Raw genomic sequence first — 23,355 nt, 5'->3', positions numbered from 1 at the left:
AATTAGGGCATCTTGACGGGACTGGCTTACACCAGGTTTTACGGGGATTCAGCTAAGTGGAACCACCTGCCCCCAGCTACGATTGGGAGGTCCTCTGTAGGTACACTTCATCGGCCACACCAAGAAAGCGCGTAGATTGTCTCTACGCTGGAAGAAAAAGCGACATCACGTTCGTCTGGCTGAAGTTATGATGTACTAGGTGATGGCATTATTTATGCAAACGCCATCGCGTTACACTAACACAAAGAATAGCCGTGTTCCTTCGGGATATGGTTTTAGCTCCTGCCGCATACCAGTACAGTACACGGCCAGCAGGCGTCTGCCGTAAGCGTCTCACAATCTAGGAAAGTTTGGTTCATCCAACAAAAACGGCGGCGAACCACTTGCTTCAAAACATCGATCTTCGTCCTTCTGTAGAGTCAAAAAATCCCTAAGAAGCCACTTCCAGGGAAGCGAACCTCAGAGTACATAGAAAATCCCTCGACGTAAACGAACACAAAGACAAGCGTGAGTTTTGTGCTAGCTTCACTGGAGAGTCTTTTCCAAAACCAATCTACGGTCTCGGATTTCAGCCCATGCGCCATTATCTTTCAATGTTTTCAAGAAAAGCAAATGTGTTGGAGAAAACAGATAAAGGTAGGGAACTAGGCAACAAAAAACTACTGCCAAACAGCAGCTTGTACACATGCATTGATATCCACTAGCACGTCGATGCGTGCGTATGAGAACACTAGGTATATACCAGAGGCATGCAATGATAGAAAGCCCGAAGGACGAAAAGACTTTTTTGATTTTACCTATGTCTACACGTGGGAACGGGGCCAAAGGTGCTGCTTTGCAGCCAGTCAGGTGACCCTAAGTCAGACAGCGAGCCTTCGCTAGCTGGAGCCCCCTAGCAGATGAGGTTCGTGACCCATAGCTGAGGATTTGAATATTTAGGTAAAGTCATTTCAGTTAGTATTCGAGAGGATAGAACTGAAAAACTAAAAACCAGCTTATTCAGGGTGCACGAAGCATACAGCACAAAGAACTGCACAAGGAACTCCTCCCAGTGTCTGCCATGAATACTCTTTTCTTTAGACCTTTAAGGGGTTTATGCGCTTTCCTAAAGCACAATTAGACTAAATAAGGCTCTTGGCCCCTACTGGGACCCCTGAAGTCCGTATATATCATCCCTAGGCCATGGGGGACTCATGAGCAGCTGCATAGGCAGACAGGCTTTAGCTGTTTCCCGTTTCGTCAGGAAGCCAATGAAGCCTAAGAAGCTGGAGCAGTAAAATCGGGTAGCTGCGGGGGCATATGGGGACAGACAAGAGCGGTTCCTGCTTGCAAGAGCTTTCTTGTTAGCACCGCACGGCATTCACCCGTTGGAATTTTGCAATAAAACACGGCCTTACACTAGGAGCAAATCGAAAATAGAGAAGAATCAGAACGAAGAGCTCCCAGCGATCAAGAATAAGACGAAAGCAGAGGCTCAGAGACACCCACGCATCTCGGAACCTTATTTTAGTGCCTGAACACGGTGTTTGAAATTCTACAAAGGCGGAACCGTACGGATGGGGAGGAGCAACGGGCACAATGGAGACCCTTTTTACGCCCGTAGAAGTAATAAGGCGTTTTCGAGCACTGCAATTAGCTAACAACAAGGCGCGAAAGCAGCGGCTGAGGTTGGCAGAACGCCGCATCCCACGTGTAGATGAAATAACAACAGCTTCTAGTAGAGGAGACACAACCAACACAGAAGGAACAGCCCTGTCCACGCATAGATCAGGGCTCAGAAGTACTGGAGGCACCGCGAAGCAGCCTCGAGAGTTATTCTTTATTAGCCTCAAAAAACAGCGGGCGAGGGCTGCTGCTGCTGCTGCTGCCGCTGCTCGCAAGCCAGCAGCTACAAAAACATCAGCAGTAGAACGAACAGCAGCGGATGATGACACACCAGCAGCAGGCTGGAAAGGGACGTCTCCGCCGTCATGTGCCCTTCAGTACGATCACGATCAACAAAACAGTTCACCTGCTGGCTCTTTTGTCGTGATACAGGCCCTTCCCCCAGATCCCCTTCCAACTAGCACTCCTTTGGAAACTCCCCAGCATGCAACTCATGGCGTAGGTAGCAAGGGAAAGCAGCACGAAGCAGCCGACCTTGAGCTGCTGCTACAGCAGCTCTCCTGGGCCCTGCCGCAGCAGCAGCCTTCTGGACGGGAAAGTAGCGGCGAAACAGCTCTTGGGGACGGCTCGGATGGAGCTGATATCGTCAGGGAGCAGCCGTTATCTGCAGTAGCAGGTGGAACAGCCCTCCAGACTAGTCCCTGTGGGGGTTTCGAAGCGGAGGAGGCTCACGAGGCGCTTCCCCTCGCTCTGCTTACCCTGTTAGAGGAGCACGACCGCCAGGCAACTATTGCTGCTTCAGAGGCAGACAAACAGGCCTTAAAGCGCATGCGCCCTGCGTGGCTACAACGACAGCTCGCGGCGATACGGGAGAAAACATCAGTATCCGCCGCACTACGTGAGACACCAGCGTCTAGAAACGCAAGCGACACCACCACCTCGGACCAGCCTAGCGCTGCTTCAGCCCTTCGGTCGTGTGCCTCATCAGCACAAGGGAAGCGCGGTAAACCTATAGGGACCCTGGTAAAAGATGAACAGCGCGCTGGATCTTTGCGACAGCAAAAAGACTCCCAGGGGCAGTCGAACCCGCGAGCCGTTCAGGCACGTAGGCGCCGTCAGCAGCAACAACCCGTACGATCGACCTCTGTAAGCAGTCGTTCCCACGGGACTGCTGATCAACCTGGTCGCCTACTCCTTACAGCTGAGATGCAACATCGGAAATCTGTCGAACAGCTCGTGCTGAGCCTCTTCAAGCGCGGCTTATGGCTAGAGGAGCCCCAAACGGGGCAGAACGCATGCAGGAGTTCGCAGCACTAGATGCCAGCCGTTTCTCAGCTATCTCTACCAGCAAGTGCATCCATGGTCTCGACAGCTTTCGACTACCAAAGGGCACTTTTTAATGACGAAAACGGCATCGATTGGCCCAGAGCCATATTCGCCTACTCGCGAGAGTCCTTCCCTCTCGAGGGAGCAAAAACGATGGAAAAAAACAAGAGAATGGATACAAACACGAAATGGATGAGCTGTTGGCGCGCAGCGGGAGTAGTCTGAATCGAAAGGTCGCATTTTTTCTCCCTTGAGGAGACAAAAGCGTCCCGGGTATTGAACTCACGTGCAACCCCCTGCCTCCCCCCTTTGGCAAGCAAAGGAGGGAACAAGTGCTGCTACCTTGCCAGTCCCCCCTTTCAAGCGGCCGTCTCTCGCGTTCGCGAGAGACCAGCGGCGACTTTCTGGTGAAGGACCAACGCCTTGCGGCGTTGCCGCGCTAGCGGCTCGACGGCATCTCAGACCCTCCCCTCTGCATGCGGCTTTGCCACGAAAACCCTTTCGTGGCAGCGCCTAGTACGGCTGCAGAGAAACCCAGGCTCCGCCACGCACCGAGGCCCCCAGTACGCGTTCGTCACCTGGTTCCATTCTTTCTGTATTCTTGCATCGGAAGAAGAGCACGACGAACGGTGTTCGACGCACAACAAGGGCGTTCAAAAACCGGAACGCACTGCTGCTGCTGCGAAGTGCAGCTGATGCGAGGGGCAGCTCGGACGTAAGCCCCATTCAGTTAGTCTCCCTGACGAGACCAAACACATAAGCTCACTCCTGATAGGCGGAGAGCTCGGAATGCTCTCCAACGGCTAGAAACCCAGGAGCGCTGCTGCCCCTTCTCCCAGAGGTCACAGGGGGGAGAGAAGATGCTCCTCTCCCGCAGCGCATTCATGAGCCGGCGGAGATCGCCTCCTGACCCTTACGGCCGACTGGCCCGGGGACTTTCCCCATAGCAAGAAAAGCGCGCATGCGCGCTCCGTACGGACGCTATGACGTGTCTCGCCGGCTGCCCCAGCCGAATCGCAGCAGAGAAACGGGAGCCAGAAGCTGCGCATACACCACGCACAAGACGCGGGAAAAACGAGCTCCAAGAACTTGAACGGCCGGCCCTACGGGCTGGCTTTCCCCCGCAAGAAACGAGACTTTTCCAATGTGGCAAGTCGACTGTCGCGGACACATATTGACAAGGACAGCCACGAGCAAAGAAAGCGCCTCGCCACCCGTGGCCGCCGAATCGTCTGTGGCGCTCTTTGAACTCGACTCGAACAGGAAACTGAGAAGAGCCTTCGACGCGCCGAGGCTGGCGGTAACATCTAGACTCGGAAGGCATGAAGAACAAATGGACCGGCAACTCGGGTCAGAGTACAATGGGATGTGTCTCATCAGTGGGCAGATGATTGACAGATAGCTAACGACTCATCCTCAAAGCCGATACACCGAAACGGGAAACGAGAAGAAACTGGAAACACGCTGGTGCGATTGTGGCGATCAGCACTTCTTAGAGGATATGACGTAGCATCGTCACAGCGTGAGCTACGGACCTGCAGTAAGCTATCATCAGTCGCTAGAACATAGAAACGGATGACACAGCAAACATGCATAGCTGCTCAGGGTTAAAAAGCTCGGTTGTAAACTGCTCCCCAGAGCCGAAGCGTCGGGGTTGGATTTCTAAGAATGCATCATCGCGGAACGCGAAATTAGCGGGCGTGAGTCTCAGAAGGAAGGCAGCATTGATGGATCGTTCTTCAGTACTCCGAAACGCGACTGGCAGTCACATCCATCGTTATCATCCGCAAACACCCAAGCGTACACCAAATAAAAATAGTTTATGCACCTCCACCGCGGTGCAAAAATGCGGAGCTATTAGCCGCGGTTGGCACGTCACAGAAAAAAGAAAACACGCCAAGAAGTAAGCAACAACTCATTCACACCACGCGCAACACCTTGGGAGTGCATGAGGATGTGCAGCAAATGCGTGGTGGACGTGTGTTTAAGCTCACCTCAGTCTAGCATTCCCTGCACACGCCCTCGGCAATTTTGCACCTTCTTCCCGCGCATTCAATCTTCTTGATCCAAACTACCGCTCCCGAAGAACGAGACCGCCAGCGCTGTTCCCCACACGCCCAACTAAGCCTCGTCCCTGGACACTCACGCAGAGGACAATACTCTCTTCAGACCATATGAAGCCATTCCTCCCAAAAGTATTTTACAAAAAACCATGCTTCTGCCACAAAGTGGCAGAAGGCAAGAAGTGCAAGCGCAGAGGACGCAACAGCTCGCATCACAATGCAGCGTTTGTGGGGGAGAAGCCGGGGGCTTCCGATGGCTATGCAGGGTGCAGAGGTGTGCAGCAGGCCCCAGCGTTTTCGTTCCTTTTCCGTGAAAATGGTTGCGCGCTTCTTCGTGTTTGTTGTATATGAAATACTCGCGTTATAAATTGTAGCCTCATCACCGCTGGAGCAAGAAGCGCACCTCAGGGGGAATCGGGAACACCTTGCTCATCTGTAATTTTACATTGTAACACGCATTGTCATCTCCCCGTAAGGCAATCTGCCACCCAAAACACGCATCGATAACTTGAGAGAAATCGCCCATGCCTTACTGCGTGAAGGCTCTTTCATCCTAGTTCATCTGGCTGTCATGCAGGCATCGAGAGCTCAGCTTTCTGGAAAATTCAGTGCCACAAGTCAGACTATATCAAGGCATTTACCACATTACTGCATTTGTTCAAGATCATAGAAAAACGCGCGAATAGTACAATCATTACTCCACACACGTTCAGATAATTAGGAAGGTAACTACAATGCCCCATCTGTTTCCGTAGGGAAGGCCTATTTAAAACTTCTCAGAAGGCTGCTGAATGTCCTTTAAATGCGTTACCTTTTTCCCCTGCTCGTAGCCCACACAGCTCCCGCCATGAAGGAAAAAGAACACATAGCCAGTGCGTTGCGGCACTGGCTTTCATAGATGCACAGTTAGTTTGGCATGGCGTCACGTGCATGGGCACACAACATTGCGTCTCATTGTATCAATCTAGCAGTGTTCTAAATTGATTAAGATAAACGTACAGACAAGCAATTAGTTGATTCCTTCCTAGTTTGTAGCTGAATACATGCAGCAGAAAGTACTTATTTGTAGCTTTGCCCGTTATTTCTTCCCTCTCCCCAATATCAAGAACAAACACCTACGTGTTCCGTACCTTTTCGTCAAGGCCACCTGTGTGCCGGGAGGCAGAAGAGTCCCCACAGTGTCGCCGCGTCCCAGGAACGCAGAAGCGTGAACACAGTACGACTGAGAAAGCAAATCTGTGCGTCAACCGTCAATGGTATACAACGGCAAGAATAACGCACACACTAGCCACCAACAAACGAGGCACCAAACCAACGGTAGTGTGGCGGTGGGATGGCTTGCTATCATAAGAGAGCCGAAATACGTGAAACCTTCTGCTATTAGGAACCATATAAAACTAAAACGCACAAACGAAAGAAAATGCACACGTGCTCAGCAGTGCTCCTGCGGCTTTCATAGTGGTCTCCGCATGCACATACAGCCGAAGAATGCGGCCTAAGTGACTTTGAAGCCCAACAGAGGAATAAGGAAGAATGTATGGATATCATGCCTGAGAACGCCTCACTACTAATAGCCAAAATCTGTTCAAGCAATATCCCTCGGTATATTTAGATGTTTCAGGCAAGGCTGAACGGAGGAAAGAAAATCACCAAAACGTAGAGAATATCATCCATGACAAATAGTGCTGTGAACCAAACGGAAACACACATCTTACTGGAAGCAACAAGCCCATAAATGCTCTCCCGCCAGCCGCTAAATGACTATGAAGCCCACGCGGGTTAATCAGAACCTCCTGTTTTGTGTGTCTTCGACGCTCAATATCCTGAAACTCAGCACTTTTACGGCACTATGTTTCCTCCACCTCCACACGGTCCTTTCGCCTGCGCAGCAAGGTCTGCGAAATGCGAATATTTAAAGTGGCTTGTCGGCCGTGAGCTTTTCGCAGCCAGCACAAAGAAGGTTATCAAAGGCTATGTTAGCAGCTGTGCAGAGCAACGGTTGGATGCCTCTGCAAGGCTAGAAGAGCTTTGGCGGTCTGGAGTTCATTGCATTTAAGAATTGTAGGGAGAATAAGCCAATATATGTGCTTCCCATTCATGAATCTGTAGACCTCTCTGTGAAGCATACTTCAGGATGTAGGCCGCTGTCAGCGAACGTGTCTGTCACAGTTTCACTAAAGAAACCAGGAGACAAAACGTTCAACCCAATTCAAAGAAAATTCTATCATTTTTCCAAAATAGTTCTCATTGTTCTTTGAGGCCATGCCGACCGCAGAGCTCAGGGGCTACAAGGAAGGCAATATAAATGAACGGCAACTGCCTTTGCAAGCTGCCATTATGAGGAGTTTTCAATTAACTAAAGTCCGGTTAATGATACCTGCATGCTCAACAAACAGTATACAGCTGTCAGGGCAAGGGCATGAAATACACTTTGTACCACCTGACGCCGGTACGTTCTGCAAGAAGGCTTGAAAACGAAGCAGTATTTTGCATGCGCAGAAGTATTAAATCAGCTGTATACTGTATACCAACCCCCAAACAGGGTAATCAAGTTGTATTGCCGCCACCATACATGCTCTAGACAAACAAGAGCAGCGAAGCATAAAGTTTATACGTTGCCTATTGAAATGTTTCAAGACATGTGCAGAACAAGGAGTGAAGAGTTCAAGTTCTATGTTCTGCACAGAAAGGAAGCAGGTGCACGCTAGCAAAACAGGAGCATTTCGTGAAACAGGTATTCAGGGCGATGCGTATTGCGGAACGAAGTCAGAGATTTATGTCCCTTCGAAATGCTCAAAGGAGCGCAACCCGTAAAGATAGGTAGCAAAGAAGCTCTGATGCGATCATGCATGGTTCGCCGGCCCTCTTTTAGACGACCACATGCTTCCCCGGCCAAGCTCTCTATAACTTAACAACAAGTAATGTGAACTACACATTGCCAAGGTGCACACTGGCATCCGAAGGCGACTCTATCTGCTACGTAAGCAACTCAAGCTACTGCCACCCGCGCTAGCCCCCCGTTTTTAGCAACTGCCAACCCCATTGGCGCTCGCTGCCGCAGCTTCCTCCACAAAGCTGCTCCCGGGCAAACGGCAGGTCCTGGAGTCGAAGTGAAACACAGTTCGATTGACGTGGAAGCGATGTCGAAAGATCTTATTGTGTCGGCTTGTTGCAAAGGGAATGGCCAGTGACTGCTAGTGTTACTTTAAGCTTTTGCAAGCAGTCCCCTGCTTGAGAGATATGCATGCGACTGAATACATGTGCCTTTTTGAAAATCTCGTGCATGACTCCTTCGTCAAAATGAAAGTCATCTCCTTTGCCAGCAGCACCCATAATTTGAAAAGTGCGTCGTGCGCAAGTAGACGCCTAATATCATCCACAGCTCTACTGTCGAATGTGTCCGCCGCTCCAAAACTATTGCTCTGCATCTCGCCATCAAGTCAGGCACTGCTCTGAAGCATGCTATGAGGGGCAGCGTCTCCAGTGGCTCGAAGAAACACCCAACCTCTACGCAGATGCCATGTGCGCTAAGCCAGCAAGAACCACAGGGCGAGAGGCCCCAGGAAGCACAAGCAATAATGCGACGTAAGAAAATACGTACAGATATGGTGATATCGTCTGTTTTCCCGGAAGCGTTCACGGGCCTGGCTGCACTTGCCAGATGATAATCGAGACATTTTCAGGGTAGCACGCTCGAAAGAAGAAACACCGACGAACTACCCTTACCGCCTGCCTCAGGATACAGATGTGCATGTTAGCCCCTCATTGGGTGTGCGCACTGCTTGTCTACCAGCAGACAGCGATAAAGCTTAAACGCACAGAAAAATACAAGAGTCACCCAAGTGCATTTTAGCAGGGGGAGGCCCTTGCCAATGATCACACAGTGTACACACACCCCATGTCTTCGGGCTCGTTTGGCAGCTTCTGCAGTTCAAACTGTTCCTAGCAATATTGTGTATGCACTACCAGGACACATGGAACCGGAGAATCTGCGGCTGTACGAGCGCATTCGCTACAGCGGTTATACCGCTGCAGCTGCGCAATATGCTGCCTCTCTTTAAAGCCCCTCAGCAGCTGCTGCTGCAGGGGAAAACAGAGGGCATTCCTCATGCGAGAGGGGCTTCAGAAAAACCACGACACACGTAGTATCATCATCGCTTCCGAGGCGTTTAGCTCTTCTCAGTAACTTGTCGCCCAAACGGGAGAGCGCAGCAGCCGTGGGAACATAGGGAAAGGCCTCTGTGCACGATGTGGCGCCAGCCATCTCCTGACCTGTCTTTGGCGTGGAGCTATTACATTGTTGGATGCCAGTGCAGCCTGGAGCAGCAAAAGCAAGACCACTGCAACCTTCAGGCTCCTGCAGCAGCAGCTGTTGTGCTTGCTGCATCTGCTGCTGCGCTATCTTGACAATAGGCCTCCAGACACCCTGCACTTGTTGCAAGCATTTAAGAATTTCTCCAGGCCCCACAAAATCCCAGAAGCCATCCGACGCAAGCAGCAGCAAGCCTGGAGTAGTCAGATGCAAATATGCAACCTCTGGCTGCGCGGAAAGTGCCCCCTTAGGCTGACTGTCTTTGATGTCGAAGTCTCCCACAGTGCGGGAAGGCTCAAGGATACCCCCCAGTCTGCCACCCTCCACTGTGGCATTCAGGGAACGGAGGCGCTGCAGTTCGTAGGGCGCACTTGCCCTGAGATCACGGCTTAGCCAGTGGAAAGTGATCCCTGGCTTCTTCCCCCCTAGTTCTCCGGCAGCGGATTCTATGCGAAGCTTGCTGCTATGGATGTCATTGTCGGGAAGAAAAGAATCTTCGCAAGCCGTGCCCCCCGCAGCAGGCGGGACCAACTGGACGTCGGAGCAACTGCTAGTCGCTCTCCCGCAGCCAGCGAAGGAACTGCTGCAGGTGCTGCAGTCCATGCTGCTGCTGCTGCTGGCAAGCTGCAACAGCCTAGAGGATTCCAGAGCCAGAGAAGGGGACTGGGGAGGGGCAGCAAAGGGGTCTGCTTGCGGAGGCGGCAGCACCTGCGAATAAGGCTTCTGCTCCCACGTGACAACCACTGGCGTCTGCGTTTCTCCTTCGTCTTGGGGGGAAGCCGCAGAGACACCTGCACCCGCACGCCTTAGAGCAGCACGAAGAGACGGCGACGAACGACAAACTGTCAGCATTATTTCTCTGTGACCTGTATTCCTGCTGCTGCTGCCGGGTGTGCTGTGCTTGGGGAGGTCAGAAAAACCTTTCCTGCGCAGTTTGTTTAAGCCATCCTTTCCTGCGGGTTGTGTACAGGAGTCTTTACTCTCCATCTGTTGTTGCTGCTGTTGCTGCTGTTGTTGCTGTTCCTCTGCTGCATCCGCAGAAGCTGGAAGGGCGTCCGGCTCGTTGATGTCTCCAAGGGCTAAAAAGGCGCACCGGCAGTCTCCCAAGTTGAACACAAACAAGTGAGGTCCTTGAATGAAGGCGCTGATAGCGCAGCATCCGCTGGTACAAGCGGTTCCTGAGACGTTCTCGATGGCGGTACACCTCTTCCTGAGAAAAAGCATCGGCAGGAGTCATCTGTGCCATGGCACGGCTAGTTCTTGCAGGGGTGGAAGGCCAAAGTGTTGCTGCCAGCGGAGCGCACGAAATGCCTACCTGAAGGCTTCGTCTAGAGCGGCGAAGACGGCAGCAGCGGCTGCAGCAACTTCTTGCTCCTGGCCACTAGTGATGTGGGGGGGGAGGCGCTTGGCAGCGAGCAGTGGCAACGCTAGAGAAGCAAACTCGGAGGCAACATCCGAGTCGTGCCCATCAAAGACACTCATCAAAAAGCTGGAGGGGCGGGCGGCGCTTTGCTTCTGCAGTTCGCGAGCTTCTCCGCAGGCCCTTACAGCGGTTCCTTCCAGACTGCCTTGTGCTTCGAGGATCTCGCTGGTGGCATCGGCGTCCTCTTCACTTGCCGCCGCCGCAGGGGAGTCTCCGTGTCTGCTGCATGCAGCAGACACGGAGACTCCCCACCCTTCGCACGGTGCAGCCGCATGGGAGAGTCTCCGCTGCTGCTGCTGACGGCTCGGAAGACTCAGCCGCCCTTCTACGAGAGCTGCAAGGGCAGCGTCGACGGACATCACCGGAGGCTCCAAGGCGGGGGGGGCCCCCGCCGGCCCGGGGGGGCCCCCCTCGCTCACCCCCGTCTGCTCCTCCGCTGCTGCTTCTGACGCTACAGCAGCCTCCTCCGTGAGCCTGCAACAGGCAGAGACTCCACGGCAGCATCCTGCGAAGCCTCCCGCGGCGCTCCCCGGCGGGAAGGCAGACGCTGGCTGCTGCTCAAGGGGCTGTTCCTCCGAAGATTCCAAAGAAAAAAGCACGGGAAAGACACCAGGACGACGTAAACAAACGCGTGCAGGGCCGGAAAAACCGTCAGCAGAGGGGGCGGGGGTATCCAGAGCTCCCATTGTTTCCGCCTCGGGAAACTTAGCTGCAGCCGCTGCTGCAGCGGGAGAAAACTTCTCTGCCGCTGAGCCGACAGGCGGGGATGTGGGGGGGAGCACAAAAGCCCCGACTTGCACTTGAGGCGCATCGATCGAGCCAGACCACTGGGGGGAAGTGACGCAGGAGACAGAGCTGGACGGAAGGGAGGACGGCGAGCTGCTTCCGCTGCCACCCCACCACTCCAGCGAATCTTGACGTAGCTGCTGCTGGAAGCCTGGCAGTACTTTTGTGTGTTGCTGCAGCAGCGGCAGTTCCAAGGCTCCAAGCGCCGTAGTGATGCTGCTGCTGGGAGACGTAGAAAGAGACACATCGGTGAAGCTGTAGGTAGGCTCGTTGTCGTTCAACGCATCTTGGTGCTGAAGCTTCCCGCTGCTACTGCTGCTGCTACTGCTGCTGCTGATGCTGCTACTGCTGATGCTACTGCTGCCTTCCGGGAAAGCCCCTGAGACAGGCCACTGAGCGATTGAGAGGCGATCCTCATTCAGATGCGCGCCTCCACGTCTGCTGCTGGTGCCGTGGATAACCAACACAGAGTGGCAGTTCCCCGCCTCCGTGCGACCGCGTTGCACTGCAGTCCTGCTGGTGACTTCGGGCTCGCTGCTGCTGCACCCCTCAGGCGCATCCCACAAGTCGCTTGGCGAGCACCAGCCACCATCTCCTAGGGGCTGCTGCATCGCGATGGCGCGAAAGTCGCGAAGCTCGAGACTGGAGGTGTCACTGCTGATGAGTGGCTCGTGCAGTATGAAGTCTGGGGGACGTTGCAGTGTTCAAACACGATCGAGGAGGAGTAAAATATGGACGCCTCTAGTGGCGGGGCAGCCGCGCAACCGCACACGAACGTTTCTGATACTGCAGCGCCTGGGCGTTGCAAAATCGGGTGAAGAGGTTTCATGCGATGCTGCTCCTGCAATTACGTGCGGTTGGAGGTTTCCGCTGCTTAGGCTGCCGCTAAGAGGGTGCCGAGGAATTTGTGCGCCTGCATTATTGCTCTTCCTTGGAAGCGAGGGCGCAACAGAGACGCCAAAGACAGCGGACTTGTACATGCATGAAAAAGCGCAGCCATACCGCCAGCTGCTGCCCCGACGCAACAGCAGCAGCAGCAAAAATATGAACTCTGTAAAAACGTGCAGATTTTCTCCTGCCTAGAGCGCCGTTCTGCACCTGCAGCTGCTACCGCCACATCACAACGGAAGAGCTGCACTCAGAACGCAGCCATGCGCAGTCCTGCGACCGCCATCGCTGCTCTCTTCAGAATATTTCACCTGTCACGTTTACAACGCACTTAAATGCATTGTAGGAGCACCACCAACATGAAGGCATCGGCAAGCACTAACAGATCCGTCATGAGAGCTCCCACCAGCCCCGCCGTCGGAGAGGACTCGCTAGCAGCTGCAGTTGCACAGGTACTCATGAAACTGGTGGAATTCCCTCATGTTGCGTGAGTCGCGCGCTGTTTTGGGAGCCTGCGCTGCGCATGCCAGAGCAGTTCATGAACTTGTGTTGAAAAGTACCCCTCTACATGAGCACTGCGTAGAGCGACCTCCTGACAGCCGGATACGCCGCAGAAGCTCTCACTAGCGCCTTCACACAGATCCCACGCTTCAAGGAAGCGCTCGCAACAACTATCCTCTGCGGGCCGGCAGCAGACAGCGGCTCGCCGATTCCTCCTTGTCCGTGTCTAGCGCTTCGCTACAGAGACGTGTCGAACGTGTCTAGCAGCCCTGGCTGCTGAAATGACGCAAGGGGTGGCAGAATCACAAATTGTGGTGGCTCCGATTCATGGCTTTTTTCAAGAGCCTCGTCAATCGGGGTATGTTCCCTCGGTCTGGGGAAAGCAGCTCGTACGACTTTCTGTCCTTCCCCCAACAGATCATCATCCCGCTGCTGCAGAGCAACAGCAGCGACAGCAATAATGACTCAGGCAAGGCGAAGGGAATCTCGGCATTCTTGCTGCCAGCTAACGAGCAGCACCAACTCCTTCAGCTCCTCGCCACGCAGCGTTCCCTCCTCAAGATATTGAACAGCCAATTGAGGGAGCCGCATCACGAGAAGCAGCAGCAAGAGCTTCAGCAGCAGCAACAAGAGCTTCAGCAGCAGCAACAAGAGCTTCAGCAGAAGCAGCAAGAGCTTCAGCAGCAGCAAGAGCTTCAGCAGCAGCAACAGCTTTTGGTCAAAGCTCTGGTGGAATCGGCGCTGCAGCAGCTGTATGCGGTACAGAGTGAAGCAGCAGAGCGAATACGGAGACAGCTAAGTCTGGACTCCGAATTAGGAGGCTATTGCTGCGACAGCAGTTGCAGCTGCTGCTGTGTCTATACACCCCGTGCTCCTCACTCTGTATCAGGGACCAGCAGCGCTGCAGCAACAAGAGCCGCAGGGAGCACTCAATGCAGCTGCAGCAGAACTGAAGACAGCAACACTGCGAGCTTCAGCTCCGCAGCAACAACAAGCTCTGCAGCCACTTCTGCACCGGAAATTTTGGAGGCAGCTCACGCTGCAGTCTCATCTTTGCGGTCTGCAGCGACGGCAGCCTCTTGTCCTTTCCTGCTGATTTACGCTCATGGGAACGGCAGCGACTTGCGCGACGTTCTTCCCTTGCTGCAGGAAACGCAGAAGAAGACGGGGGTGGCTATCCTCGCGTTCGATTACCCCGGATATGGCCTCTCTCAGGGTTCGCGAGCAGCTAGCGCTGGTTGTGCATGCGTGTTTCGTTTGGGTAGTCGCGGGGGAGCCAGCACATAGCGGAATTTTACAGTACAAGAGGGAGTGGATAGTAGTAGACATAGAGCACCAACGGCAGCTATAGGGCAGGCACTGCGTTTTTTACATGTGTGAATGGGTGTCTGTCTGTCTCACTGCTGTGTGTCTCGCTGCTGTGAGTGGGCGTGCTGCAGGGCAAGCCACAGAGGAGACTGTAGATCTCTGCATGCAGTCAGTGCTCGTCTTTGCGCTGCTGCAGCTGCGCTGGCCAGCCTGCCGCGTTGTTCTTTGGGGGTGCAGCATCGGCACTGGACCTGTCACGCGTGCTGCTGCTGCTTTCTCCGCTGGATTTCGGCAGCAGCAACGCCAGCAGCACGGGAGGGGGGTGCGCTTGCAGAGGCGTCTTATGGCCTGCCTCCATCAGCAGCAACTCGACTGCCAGAAGGAGCGTGATTGCAGCAGTAGCACTACTAGCAGCAGTAGCACTACTAGCAGCAGCAGCAGTAGCACTCCTAGCAGTAGCATTACTAGCAGCAGTAGCACTACTAGCAGCAGTAGCAGCAGCAGTGGCTTCGTGCAGCTGCCGCCGTCGACTTTTTTCCCCGTCCTATGCAGCAATCTACGTGCCTCTGCAGCGGCAGCAGCCGCAGGAACTGCGTCTGCACTGGTGCCTCCCAGCACAGCCGTCCCTGAAGCAGTCGTCGCTGCTCAGGCAGCAGCGGCAGCCGCTACTCTCCCCACCAAGTGTCTCCGGAGATGCGAAGGCGCTTGCGGCAGCAGCGGCTGCTGCAGCAACAGTGGCAGCACGTGCAGGGGCGTGTGCGGATCAGTGAATCTCTACAATCTTGGCGGCATTGTGCTGCAGTGTCCATACACTTCGATTCGCGCGGCCGCTAAGAGTTTTGTTCCCGCGGCTGCTGCGTCTCTCGTGATCTCTCGCTCCGTCTGGCCTGTCGCGAGTGACTTGGTGCGACCTGACTTTTGCTGCAGCTGCCTCTTCATTCACGGCAGGCAGGACGAGTTATTCGACTGGCGAGACACCCGAAACATGCACCGCCAGCTGCAGCAGCAGTTGCAGCGGCTGCAGAGAAGCAAAGGCATGCGTGTGCTGAGAAGCAGCTTCTCAGCCTTCATGGAGTCCCCTCTTCACCGCAGAGCCGACAGCGGCAGCAGCGGCAGCAGCAGCAGAAGCAGCAGCAGCAGCAGCATACAAGGGAGGAGGAGCAGCAGCGGCAGCAGCCAAGGCAGCGACAGTGACAGCGACACCAGCTGCACCATGAGCAGCTGCGGAGGTACAAGCCAAGGCAGCCTGCATCCCCGCTGCGGCTCCCTTGAAGCCTCGGAAGATGCTCCTTACTTTTGTCTGGCGTCTTTTCCCAGCGAAGCCACGCACTCCTCCTTCGACTGGGGTAAAGATGTGCTGATTCCACTCTCTGCATTTCTCAGAAAAGCACACTCTGGATTTTTGCTGCAGATCGGTGCCGATTTGCAGGCGCTGCTGCTGCCTCCGTGTGCAGACGCATGCTCTGCCGACGCTGCAGCTGCTCCGGGGAAATGGTATGTCACAGCTCTTCGGATGCTTCCCTATTCTGAACGTCTCCAGCTGCTTCAAGAGGCATTGGGAAGGCCGCCTTCAGTAGCAGCAGAGGCGCATGCATGCATGGGAGCTTCCAGCTCCATAGTCCACGCACTGCGCAGTGCAGCACTGACCACGCCTTCCTCTTTGTTGTTTGCTTCTGAAGCGTTTTCCGCTGCCTGGGTAGAGGCCGTCAACATGCAGTACCCCTCCTTGCAGCAGCAAGTGCAGCAACAGCAACTGCAGCAACAGCAACTGCAGCAACAGCAGGCAAACAGTGCCGTAGCGAGGAGTTTGCAGAGTCGCAAACCGCATCTCCAGAGGCTGCTGCCTCTGTTGCAGCAGTTTGCCGGTAGATTTGGTACACCCGCAGCAGCAGCGGTCGTCGATGCTACTCGGCTGAAGCTGCTGCTCTTGGGCGCTGCTTTGCGAATATTCGTGCCTCATGAGCTCTCCAGCTTGTACACTCAGCAGCAGCAAACGCTGCAGCGTGGCCTACTGCAGCAGATGCACGTGTCGAACGCAGCAATGCCTTTGTTGCGTGTCACGCCTTGTCTCTCCTCCGTAGTGCAGCAGCTCCTTTGTGAACTCGACAGTTCGCCTAGGCGTCTTCCTGCAGAGACTGAGAGTGGCAACACGAGCCAGGGAGAAGCAGCGCCGTCAGGCAGCAGCCGCGAGGGAGAGGCGCTGGAGGAATCTGCATCCGCAACAGAAGACACAGACTCTGAGACGGAGAGTGCGGGCAAACGAGCGGCTTCAAAGGCGCCAAACTCGCTGCACCACGACACTGAGGCAGCGAGACACCTGACTTTCGATAAGGCGGCAAGAATCAGCAGCGAAGCGAGAACCCAGCGGCTGCAGCCGCGTCAGCCGTTCGTACAGCTGCTGGGGCAGCAGCAGCAGCACTCAAAACGGCATCTGCTGCGGATTATGCAGGGGCACAAGTCTCTTCCCCTTTCCGCATCCATAAACGCATTATATAGCCTTCCTTGCGCAGCAGCTATGGAGCGGCAGCGGCTCGCCATTGAGGTAACACATGCAGCAGCAGACGCTGCGGCTGCTGCTGCCGCTGCACTGCCACTCTTCGGATCTGCTGAAGGCCTTTTGCGTCTTCTCAGACACCGCTACTCAGACTTTCTCTCGCTGCTGCTGGAAACGGCAATGCAACGCGGGCTTGCAGCCGAGATGAAACGGCTAGTGCAGCAGCAGCAACAGCAACAGCAGCAGCAACAGCAGCAACAACAGCAGCAACAACAGCCCTCGAACCAGCGGCAACAGTCGCATGCCGATGTCGTGCTGCCGCAAGTCATTGGATTCATTAAGAGGCTGTACGCAGCTCTGCAGCCGGGCTTGGGTGTTGATGCTGTATTCGTTCGCAAAGACGCTCACCAGGACCAGATGCAGGATATCCAGCAGCAAAGCAGTGGCACTGTAACGTATTATCTGCACAGTTTGTCTGTGTGCGGCATTCGATTTTCCCTTGTACGGCTGCCCCCCGCTGCGAACGCTGTGTCGAACAGTAGCAGCAGCAGTAGCAGCAGTAGCAGCAGCAGTAGCAGCAGTAGCAGCGGCAGTAGTAGCAGCAGTAACAGTGTAACTACGGGGGAGTTTTCGGGGAATGGGGATACATGCGGCGCGGTGCTGCATGTGGAGGCGGTGCCTCTGTCTGCTGCGGCAACCCCTGCTGCTGATCTCCGCAGTCGCAGCAGCAACAAAGACAGGGCGAAGTTTCCTGACACTCTAGCCTTCCCTCTATTCGCCTGTCCACTGCCGAGCATGCAGCCGACGGCACGGTGGCTGCTGCAGTGTCTCTTCGCTGCAGCAGCGCTAGAGGCCTCTCCGAATGACAGAGGCGCCTCCTTCTGGCGTGTCTTGCAGCAGAACCAGGAGCAGCAGCAAGAAGTGACGGAGCAGTTCGCAACCGACATTTTGCGGCTGCTCAGAGGAACCCCTGGCATTCCCAATTTCGCTGCGCTTGCGGCTCTAACGCCAGCCTCTCCAGAGCACCTGGCCTGTCTCCAGCAGCAGCCGATTTCTCATTTGCATGCCGCAAAAGCAAGGGCAGGAGCAGCTCGCGCCGCGCTGGCGGCTCCGGCTCTTGCTGGGGTGTCTGGACACCACAACTGCAGTTTCTTCCCATTTGGCTGGGACCAGCTGCTGCTGCTGCTCTACGGGAATCAAATGCCTTTGCTGCTGCAGCTGCTATCCGTGGGGAGTGTCAAGCAGGGCCAGAGCGAGCTTCCGCGGTGTCTCGCCCTTGCAGCAGCAGGAGCAGCAGCAGGAGCAGCAGCAGCAGCAGCAGCACCGTCTCGAGGGCACTGCGAGGGCAGTAGTACACCCGAGGTAGCCACACAGAACGTCTTTTTGGAGTCGAAGACTTCGACGGAATACCACAAGCAGCAGCGCGTGCTGCAGCAACGGGCTGCTGCTGCTGCCGCCTTCGCTGCTGGTCACCTGCTGCAGTGCAGCCTGCAGCTCACCGTACCTCTCAGCAGCTCTACTGGGGAGCTTCTTTCACGTGAAGCAGTTGCTGCAGCGGCGGGGTACCATTCTCCGCGAGTTAGAGCGCTTGCGGCTGCGTTTGTTCAAGCCGAAGCTGCAGCAGCGTCTGCAGCAGCTGCTGCTGGCCGTCAAGTGTCGTGGTGGAAGGAGCACGACAGCCGTCCGGCGCAAAGGGCAGCAAGCTACAGCGAAGATGCACGTTCTCAGGCTGTTGGACGGCAGCAGTCGAGGCTGCCTGGAATGGCAGCCATGACGGGAAGCGCTGAGGGGGTGTCTGCTGGAGTAGAGAAGACTGTAGAGCCGCAGCGTGTGCTCCCGCCTTCGCGAGAGAGCTCGGCGGAGAGGCTGTCCACTTCAAGGCAAGCTGCGAGGAGTGCAGCCTCCCCTTCGTGCGAGGCAGTTGAGCCGCCTCCTGCAAAGGACTCAAACACCTTGGCTAAGCAGCAGTTGCAGCAGCAGCAGGCGCAGTTGCAGCAGCAGCAGGCGCAGTTGCAGCAGCAGCAGTCCAGCGAAAGGCGGCACTTGCTCTACTGGCAGCCAGAGCTGCATCTGCCCGTTACGGCTTTGCGCAGTCCCCTGATCGAAGGTTCTCTGATGTTGCAGCTGAGCTCTCACGGCAAATGCCACAGCCGCTGCAGCACAGCGTCCTCTGAGCAGTCGCTGCGAGGCGAAGAGGCGCCTACCACAAGCCTCTGCAGCTGCCGTCGGAGGCATAGAGGATGTCAGCTGCTCCTCCAAGACTTCAGGCAGCTATACACTGCCGAGGGGTCAGCTGCGCGCTGCCGCGGCTACAGCTGCAGCTGCTGCGAGACATCGCAACAACAGCACGTGCAACAGGCTAAGACCAGGTGTTGCAGCAAGATATGCTTGGAGGATACTTGGTCAGGTTCAGCGCGTCTCGCTAGCTGCGGTGCTGAGGTACGTCGTGCAACTCCGTAAGCATCGGGAAGAGCTGTACAGCATACCCCAAAATAGCCTATTCGCTGCAAAACCTTTGACCCACGAAGAAACAGCGCTGGCGTGCGATTGTGTTTGTGTGTGTATGCGTGTGTATGCGTGTGTATGCGTGTGTATGCGTGTGTATGTGTGTATGTGTGTGTATGTGTATGTGCGTGTATGTGTATGTGTGCGTGCCGTGCACAGCTGCATGCGCAGACAGCCCTTGCTGTGGCACTGCTCCGGGTCGAGTTGAGAACGCTTTCTGCCATACGTTCAGCAGCAGCAGCGGCAAGCAGCAACAGCGGCAGCACCAGCGTCAAGGCAGAGTTAGGCCGTCTGCTTGCAACGGCGGCGCCTCTCTCTGGCTGGCACTCAGGTCTGTGATTATTTTTGGTGTTGACGCTGTTGCTCGTCCCTGCCCGATGTGCTGCTGCGCTTTGTCTTCGTGCTGCTGCGCTTTCTCTTCGTGCTGCCGCTGCTGCTGGGTTGTGGGGAGGAGGGAGTTGATGCAAATAAGTGCCACTCGCGCGCGTTTGGCTGAGTGTCGCATGGATCCTGATGCTGTTTCTGCAGCTGCGACGGGGGCTGCACCCTTCTGCTCGGGAGCTGTTGCCCTAGAGCGTCTGCTGCTGCATCTCTGGGGAGTGCTGCTGCAGCAGCAGAAGCTGTCTGCATGCGCTGCTGCTGCTGCATCTCTACCACGTCCGCTGCTTCTGCAGCAGCCGCAGCGACTAGCAGTACCCCAGTATGTGCCTTCTACGAGGAAGCACCCTCCTCCTTCTTGCCACTATCCCGCTGCTGGCGGCACTGTTGCAGTAGCTGCTCTTGCTGGAGCAACGGCGTACGCACAGGGGGTACCGATAGGGAGGCCTGCTACAGGGGAAGCAATAATAGCACCCGCTGCGGCACGAAACGAGACGCAGAGTGAAGGAGCTATGAGCACGAGAGCGGCTGTTTTTAAAGGAGCCGATGCAGGTAGAGGAGCAGGAAGAGGCGCGTTGGCAACATCCCGCTCAGCTGCACCGGCATCAAATGACTTGAAGGGGACGCAAGCAATCGACCCTCGCATTGGACAGCCACCACGCGTAACTCTTGACAGTCCGGCAATGTCTGGGGTCCCCTCAATAGCATATATGCGCTCTTCGCGTGCTGCAACTGTGGCGCCGAGTGCAGTGGTAGAGGGAAGCTTGCACCGGGCTGCTGCAGCGCTGTGCAGCAGCAACGCAACAACGCGTGCGCCAAAGCGGCTCGCTGCATCGGAGCCTCAGTGACATGCGCGTGACGAAGCAGTAAGCTTCGATTACTCGGGCTCTGCTACACTGGGCACAATAGCTGTGCGTAAAAAGGCTGATGCAGACGTTGTGTGGCAAGTTCCTGCCGGCGTCTTCTCGTGAGTGGAGGGAGGCGTGAGGAGCGGCAGTCAGTGCACCATGACTGCGCACATTTCGGGGTGTATTCGCTATTTAGGGGTCAGAAATAAGTCTGAGGAGATAAGCCGAGTTCATGGGCCTACAAGTTTTACTAGCAACCTCGCTATCCTACAAGAACTACGTATAGGTACTGGAGGTGCTGTTAAAGAAGCGCTGCTGCTGGGCAGCTGCTTCTGCAGCCGCACACTAGCATTTTGAGTCAGTCGTAGCAAAACGCTGCAGTGCGAATATACTTTTTCAAATGAAAGAAGTGGCAAGTTTTCTGCTGCTTGGCTAGCCATCTTTCGGGGATAGCCACGACCTGGGGTGCAGCAGCATCGGCGACAGCCCGTGGGCCGCTGTCTTAGCCGTCGCCACGTCAGAAAGCCACTGGCGTTTTCTGCGCCTCACTGTCCAATAACGGCGCCATCAGCATGCGTAGCTGTTGTTTTCGGAAGCTGCCGCTGAGACGATCAGTTTGTAGTGTGCGAAAAGAGACGCAGGAACCCTAGCAGCAGCATCACCGATACTATGAAACAAAGCCAAGTTCCGGGGCTAAAGGCAATGCCTTTACAAACTTCAGATCCCGGAATATATGCATAGGTCGCCTCCATAAAGCCCACACGCTGCCGAAGCACTAGCGGCTCTGGTGCGCAAGCGGCAGCTGTTGTTGCTGCACCTTCTTCTGGTGCACTGGCCTTTCGGCTGCGTCTCTGAGCGAGAAAATTCATCCCGCAGCTGTTTTGGGGGGGAATTCCTGGGGAGCTGGCTGCTCTGCAGTGTGTGCAGTAGTATGGGATGCAGCGGGAAGCCGACAAGCGAGCACCCTGGAGGGAATGCAGCACAGAAGGTCCTCGGCTACAGATTTCCAACCTGCATTTTCTGAATATATGTGCATATATATATCGAACAAAATGGCGAGAAACATTCAGCACGACACAGTGATTACGGAAACCCAACTTGGGGGCCCCTCTTGTGATTCGTAGGGGGCCCCAGCAGCTGTCTGCAAAAACAATCCACTGCGCCTACTGGCTTTCTTGCACGTTAAGAAGTTTTCCTATGATAGAGGCATAAGAAGGCCTTACTGGAACTTTGCAGGCTTGGTAGATCCAATCCCCTGACACGTGTTTACGGCGTGAACCAGCTGTCTTCCCTCTCTATATGTGCCAACTTCCTCACTTCCTTAGGATGTGTATGCGCTCGGGTAATGTGTTGCCTAAATCGCACGAATGCTTCGTTCAGCTGGTATCCTAGACAAGCTCTGGGAAAGGATGCCCTAGGAAAAATGCGAATGCAGCATGCACTGTGTAACCCTCCTGCTAGGATTTCCCTGCCGAGATCCCTAGCCCCCAAAGCTCTCCCAGTTCTAGAAAGAACTATGTCTACTAACCTTCTGGACCTCCTCTATATGCATTTTCAAGGCATTCCCGGCATCCATTCGTGCCGGACATAGTGTTTTGAAAACAGATGCAGGGTGTATACTCCTGCAGTGCCGATGTAGTATTCTTAACAAGAAATATGATACTCGAGCAGCTAAGTCGCTCAGCAAATTCTCAAAGGCAATTCAATTAAATGCACATCAGCTCAGTTCTAGGAGTCAAAACGGGCGTCAGATCTTTACAGAATAATGTTATGCCTTCTAGGAAACACCAAGCCTAGCTGTAGTGGCTCAAGTACCAACGCTGCGACCTCCACCAGAATAGTTCACCTCCAATGAAGGTCGAGTTGAGTATTGCTTGCATGGTTTTGCTGTATTTATGATCTAGTTTTTGCATGACCTATGCTGCAAGATAATGTGCCTTGCGAGTGCCGCATGAAATCTCTTTGGGATGAGGTACGCTAGTGCCCATACTACTTAGGGTGAGCAGCTGCCTGCATCTCAGTTATGCTTCTTTGTTTTAGCCCTACATCGTGTGGGTTCAGGGCAGAGGATAAGCTAACCTTTACACGGAGCGACACACGTGCTTTCGTTACAAGCTTTGATGCGTTTGGCAGTGGACTTATTTACGGCGACGGCAGAAGCTTCTAGCAGTGTAATGTTACAGTCGTGCACAAAGGGTATTCTTATGTGGAGCTCAGTGTAAAATAAGTCGTACAGCTAGAAATATGGGGAAGAGCCGTCAACCGTCCAAGGGTTTAATTAATTAAACAAACTATGCAGTTACGGCTTACTCCTATGTACATTAGAAAGCGCTCCTTGTATCGCTGTGCCCTCTTTACCGCAGAACTTGTTTGTGCTGTGTGACTGTCCACCACAAAGCTGTGTGCCTTCCCTCAGACGCCTGAGACGCTGAAGGTGTAATGCTGCCCCTGGGGTCTCTATAGGGAGGCACTTAACAGCAGACTCGTCAGGAAGTTCATCCAGAGGTATACGGATGTTTCTCTAGAAGAATCGTCTCCTTCCCCTGTCCGCGCCCCTCGAGCTTCCTTGACATGGGGGGTAATGGGACGTCTAGGGCGTGCATAGCTGCGCTTTAAAGCACTTCTAGCATTCACAGCTAGCTGCTCGTAGTACCTTGCATACAGACACGCAGCATCGGTTCGTGGCGTATGGAGCTAGAGAAAAAGCTCCGCAGTAAACGAAGTGTATGGACAGCCAAAGTGAATGTTCAATTTCTTTCTGGCAGTGAATCAAAGATAATTGGTGTCGTAGAAAATGGCTGAATGTTAACTAATCTACCACATGAGTTGGTTAAATCCGGGTCAGTCCCCTTCCACTAAGGTGGGATCCTAGGGGGGAGTGGGTGAGATGTCGGGAGAATACATTCGAAAAGGGCAGA

At 54.7% G+C, this 23,355-nt stretch overlaps 3 protein-coding genes across 3 annotated transcripts; 1 reads left to right on the top strand and 2 right to left on the bottom strand.

Moving 5' to 3' along the window:
* Positions 1-1,578: 1,578 nt before the first annotated feature.
* On the top strand, positions 1,579-2,922 carry LOC113146679. The gene has a single exon (XM_026334770.1). The coding sequence runs from the start codon at positions 1,579-1,581 to the stop codon at positions 2,920-2,922; it is 1,344 nt and encodes a 447-aa protein (XP_026190555.1).
* Positions 2,923-8,870: 5,948 nt separating this feature from the next.
* On the bottom strand, positions 8,871-12,126 carry LOC34624638. The gene is made up of 7 exons (XM_026334769.1): positions 11,848-12,126; positions 10,622-11,652; positions 10,325-10,516; positions 9,921-10,231; positions 9,394-9,752; positions 9,073-9,261; positions 8,871-8,936 (listed from the first exon to the last, which is right to left on the bottom strand). The coding sequence occupies exons 1-7, from the start codon at positions 12,124-12,126 to the stop codon at positions 8,871-8,873; spliced, it is 2,427 nt and encodes an 808-aa protein (XP_026190554.1).
* Positions 12,127-15,272: 3,146 nt separating this feature from the next.
* On the bottom strand, positions 15,273-17,653 carry LOC113146678. The gene is made up of 4 exons (XM_026334768.1): positions 17,518-17,653; positions 17,212-17,322; positions 15,943-16,058; positions 15,273-15,371 (listed from the first exon to the last, which is right to left on the bottom strand). The coding sequence occupies exons 1-4, from the start codon at positions 17,651-17,653 to the stop codon at positions 15,273-15,275; spliced, it is 462 nt and encodes a 153-aa protein (XP_026190553.1).
* Between the last annotated feature and the right edge of the window lie 5,702 nt (positions 17,654-23,355).

This window comes from Cyclospora cayetanensis, unplaced genomic scaffold, assembly GCF_002999335.1.
Source record: "Cyclospora cayetanensis isolate NF1_C8 unplaced genomic scaffold, CcayRef3 CcayRef3_contig_5, whole genome shotgun sequence".
Lineage (NCBI taxonomy): Eukaryota > Apicomplexa > Conoidasida > Eucoccidiorida > Eimeriidae > Cyclospora > Cyclospora cayetanensis.
Note: the sequence above shows the minus strand (reverse complement) of the source record. Positions and strands in the feature narration are given on the sequence as shown.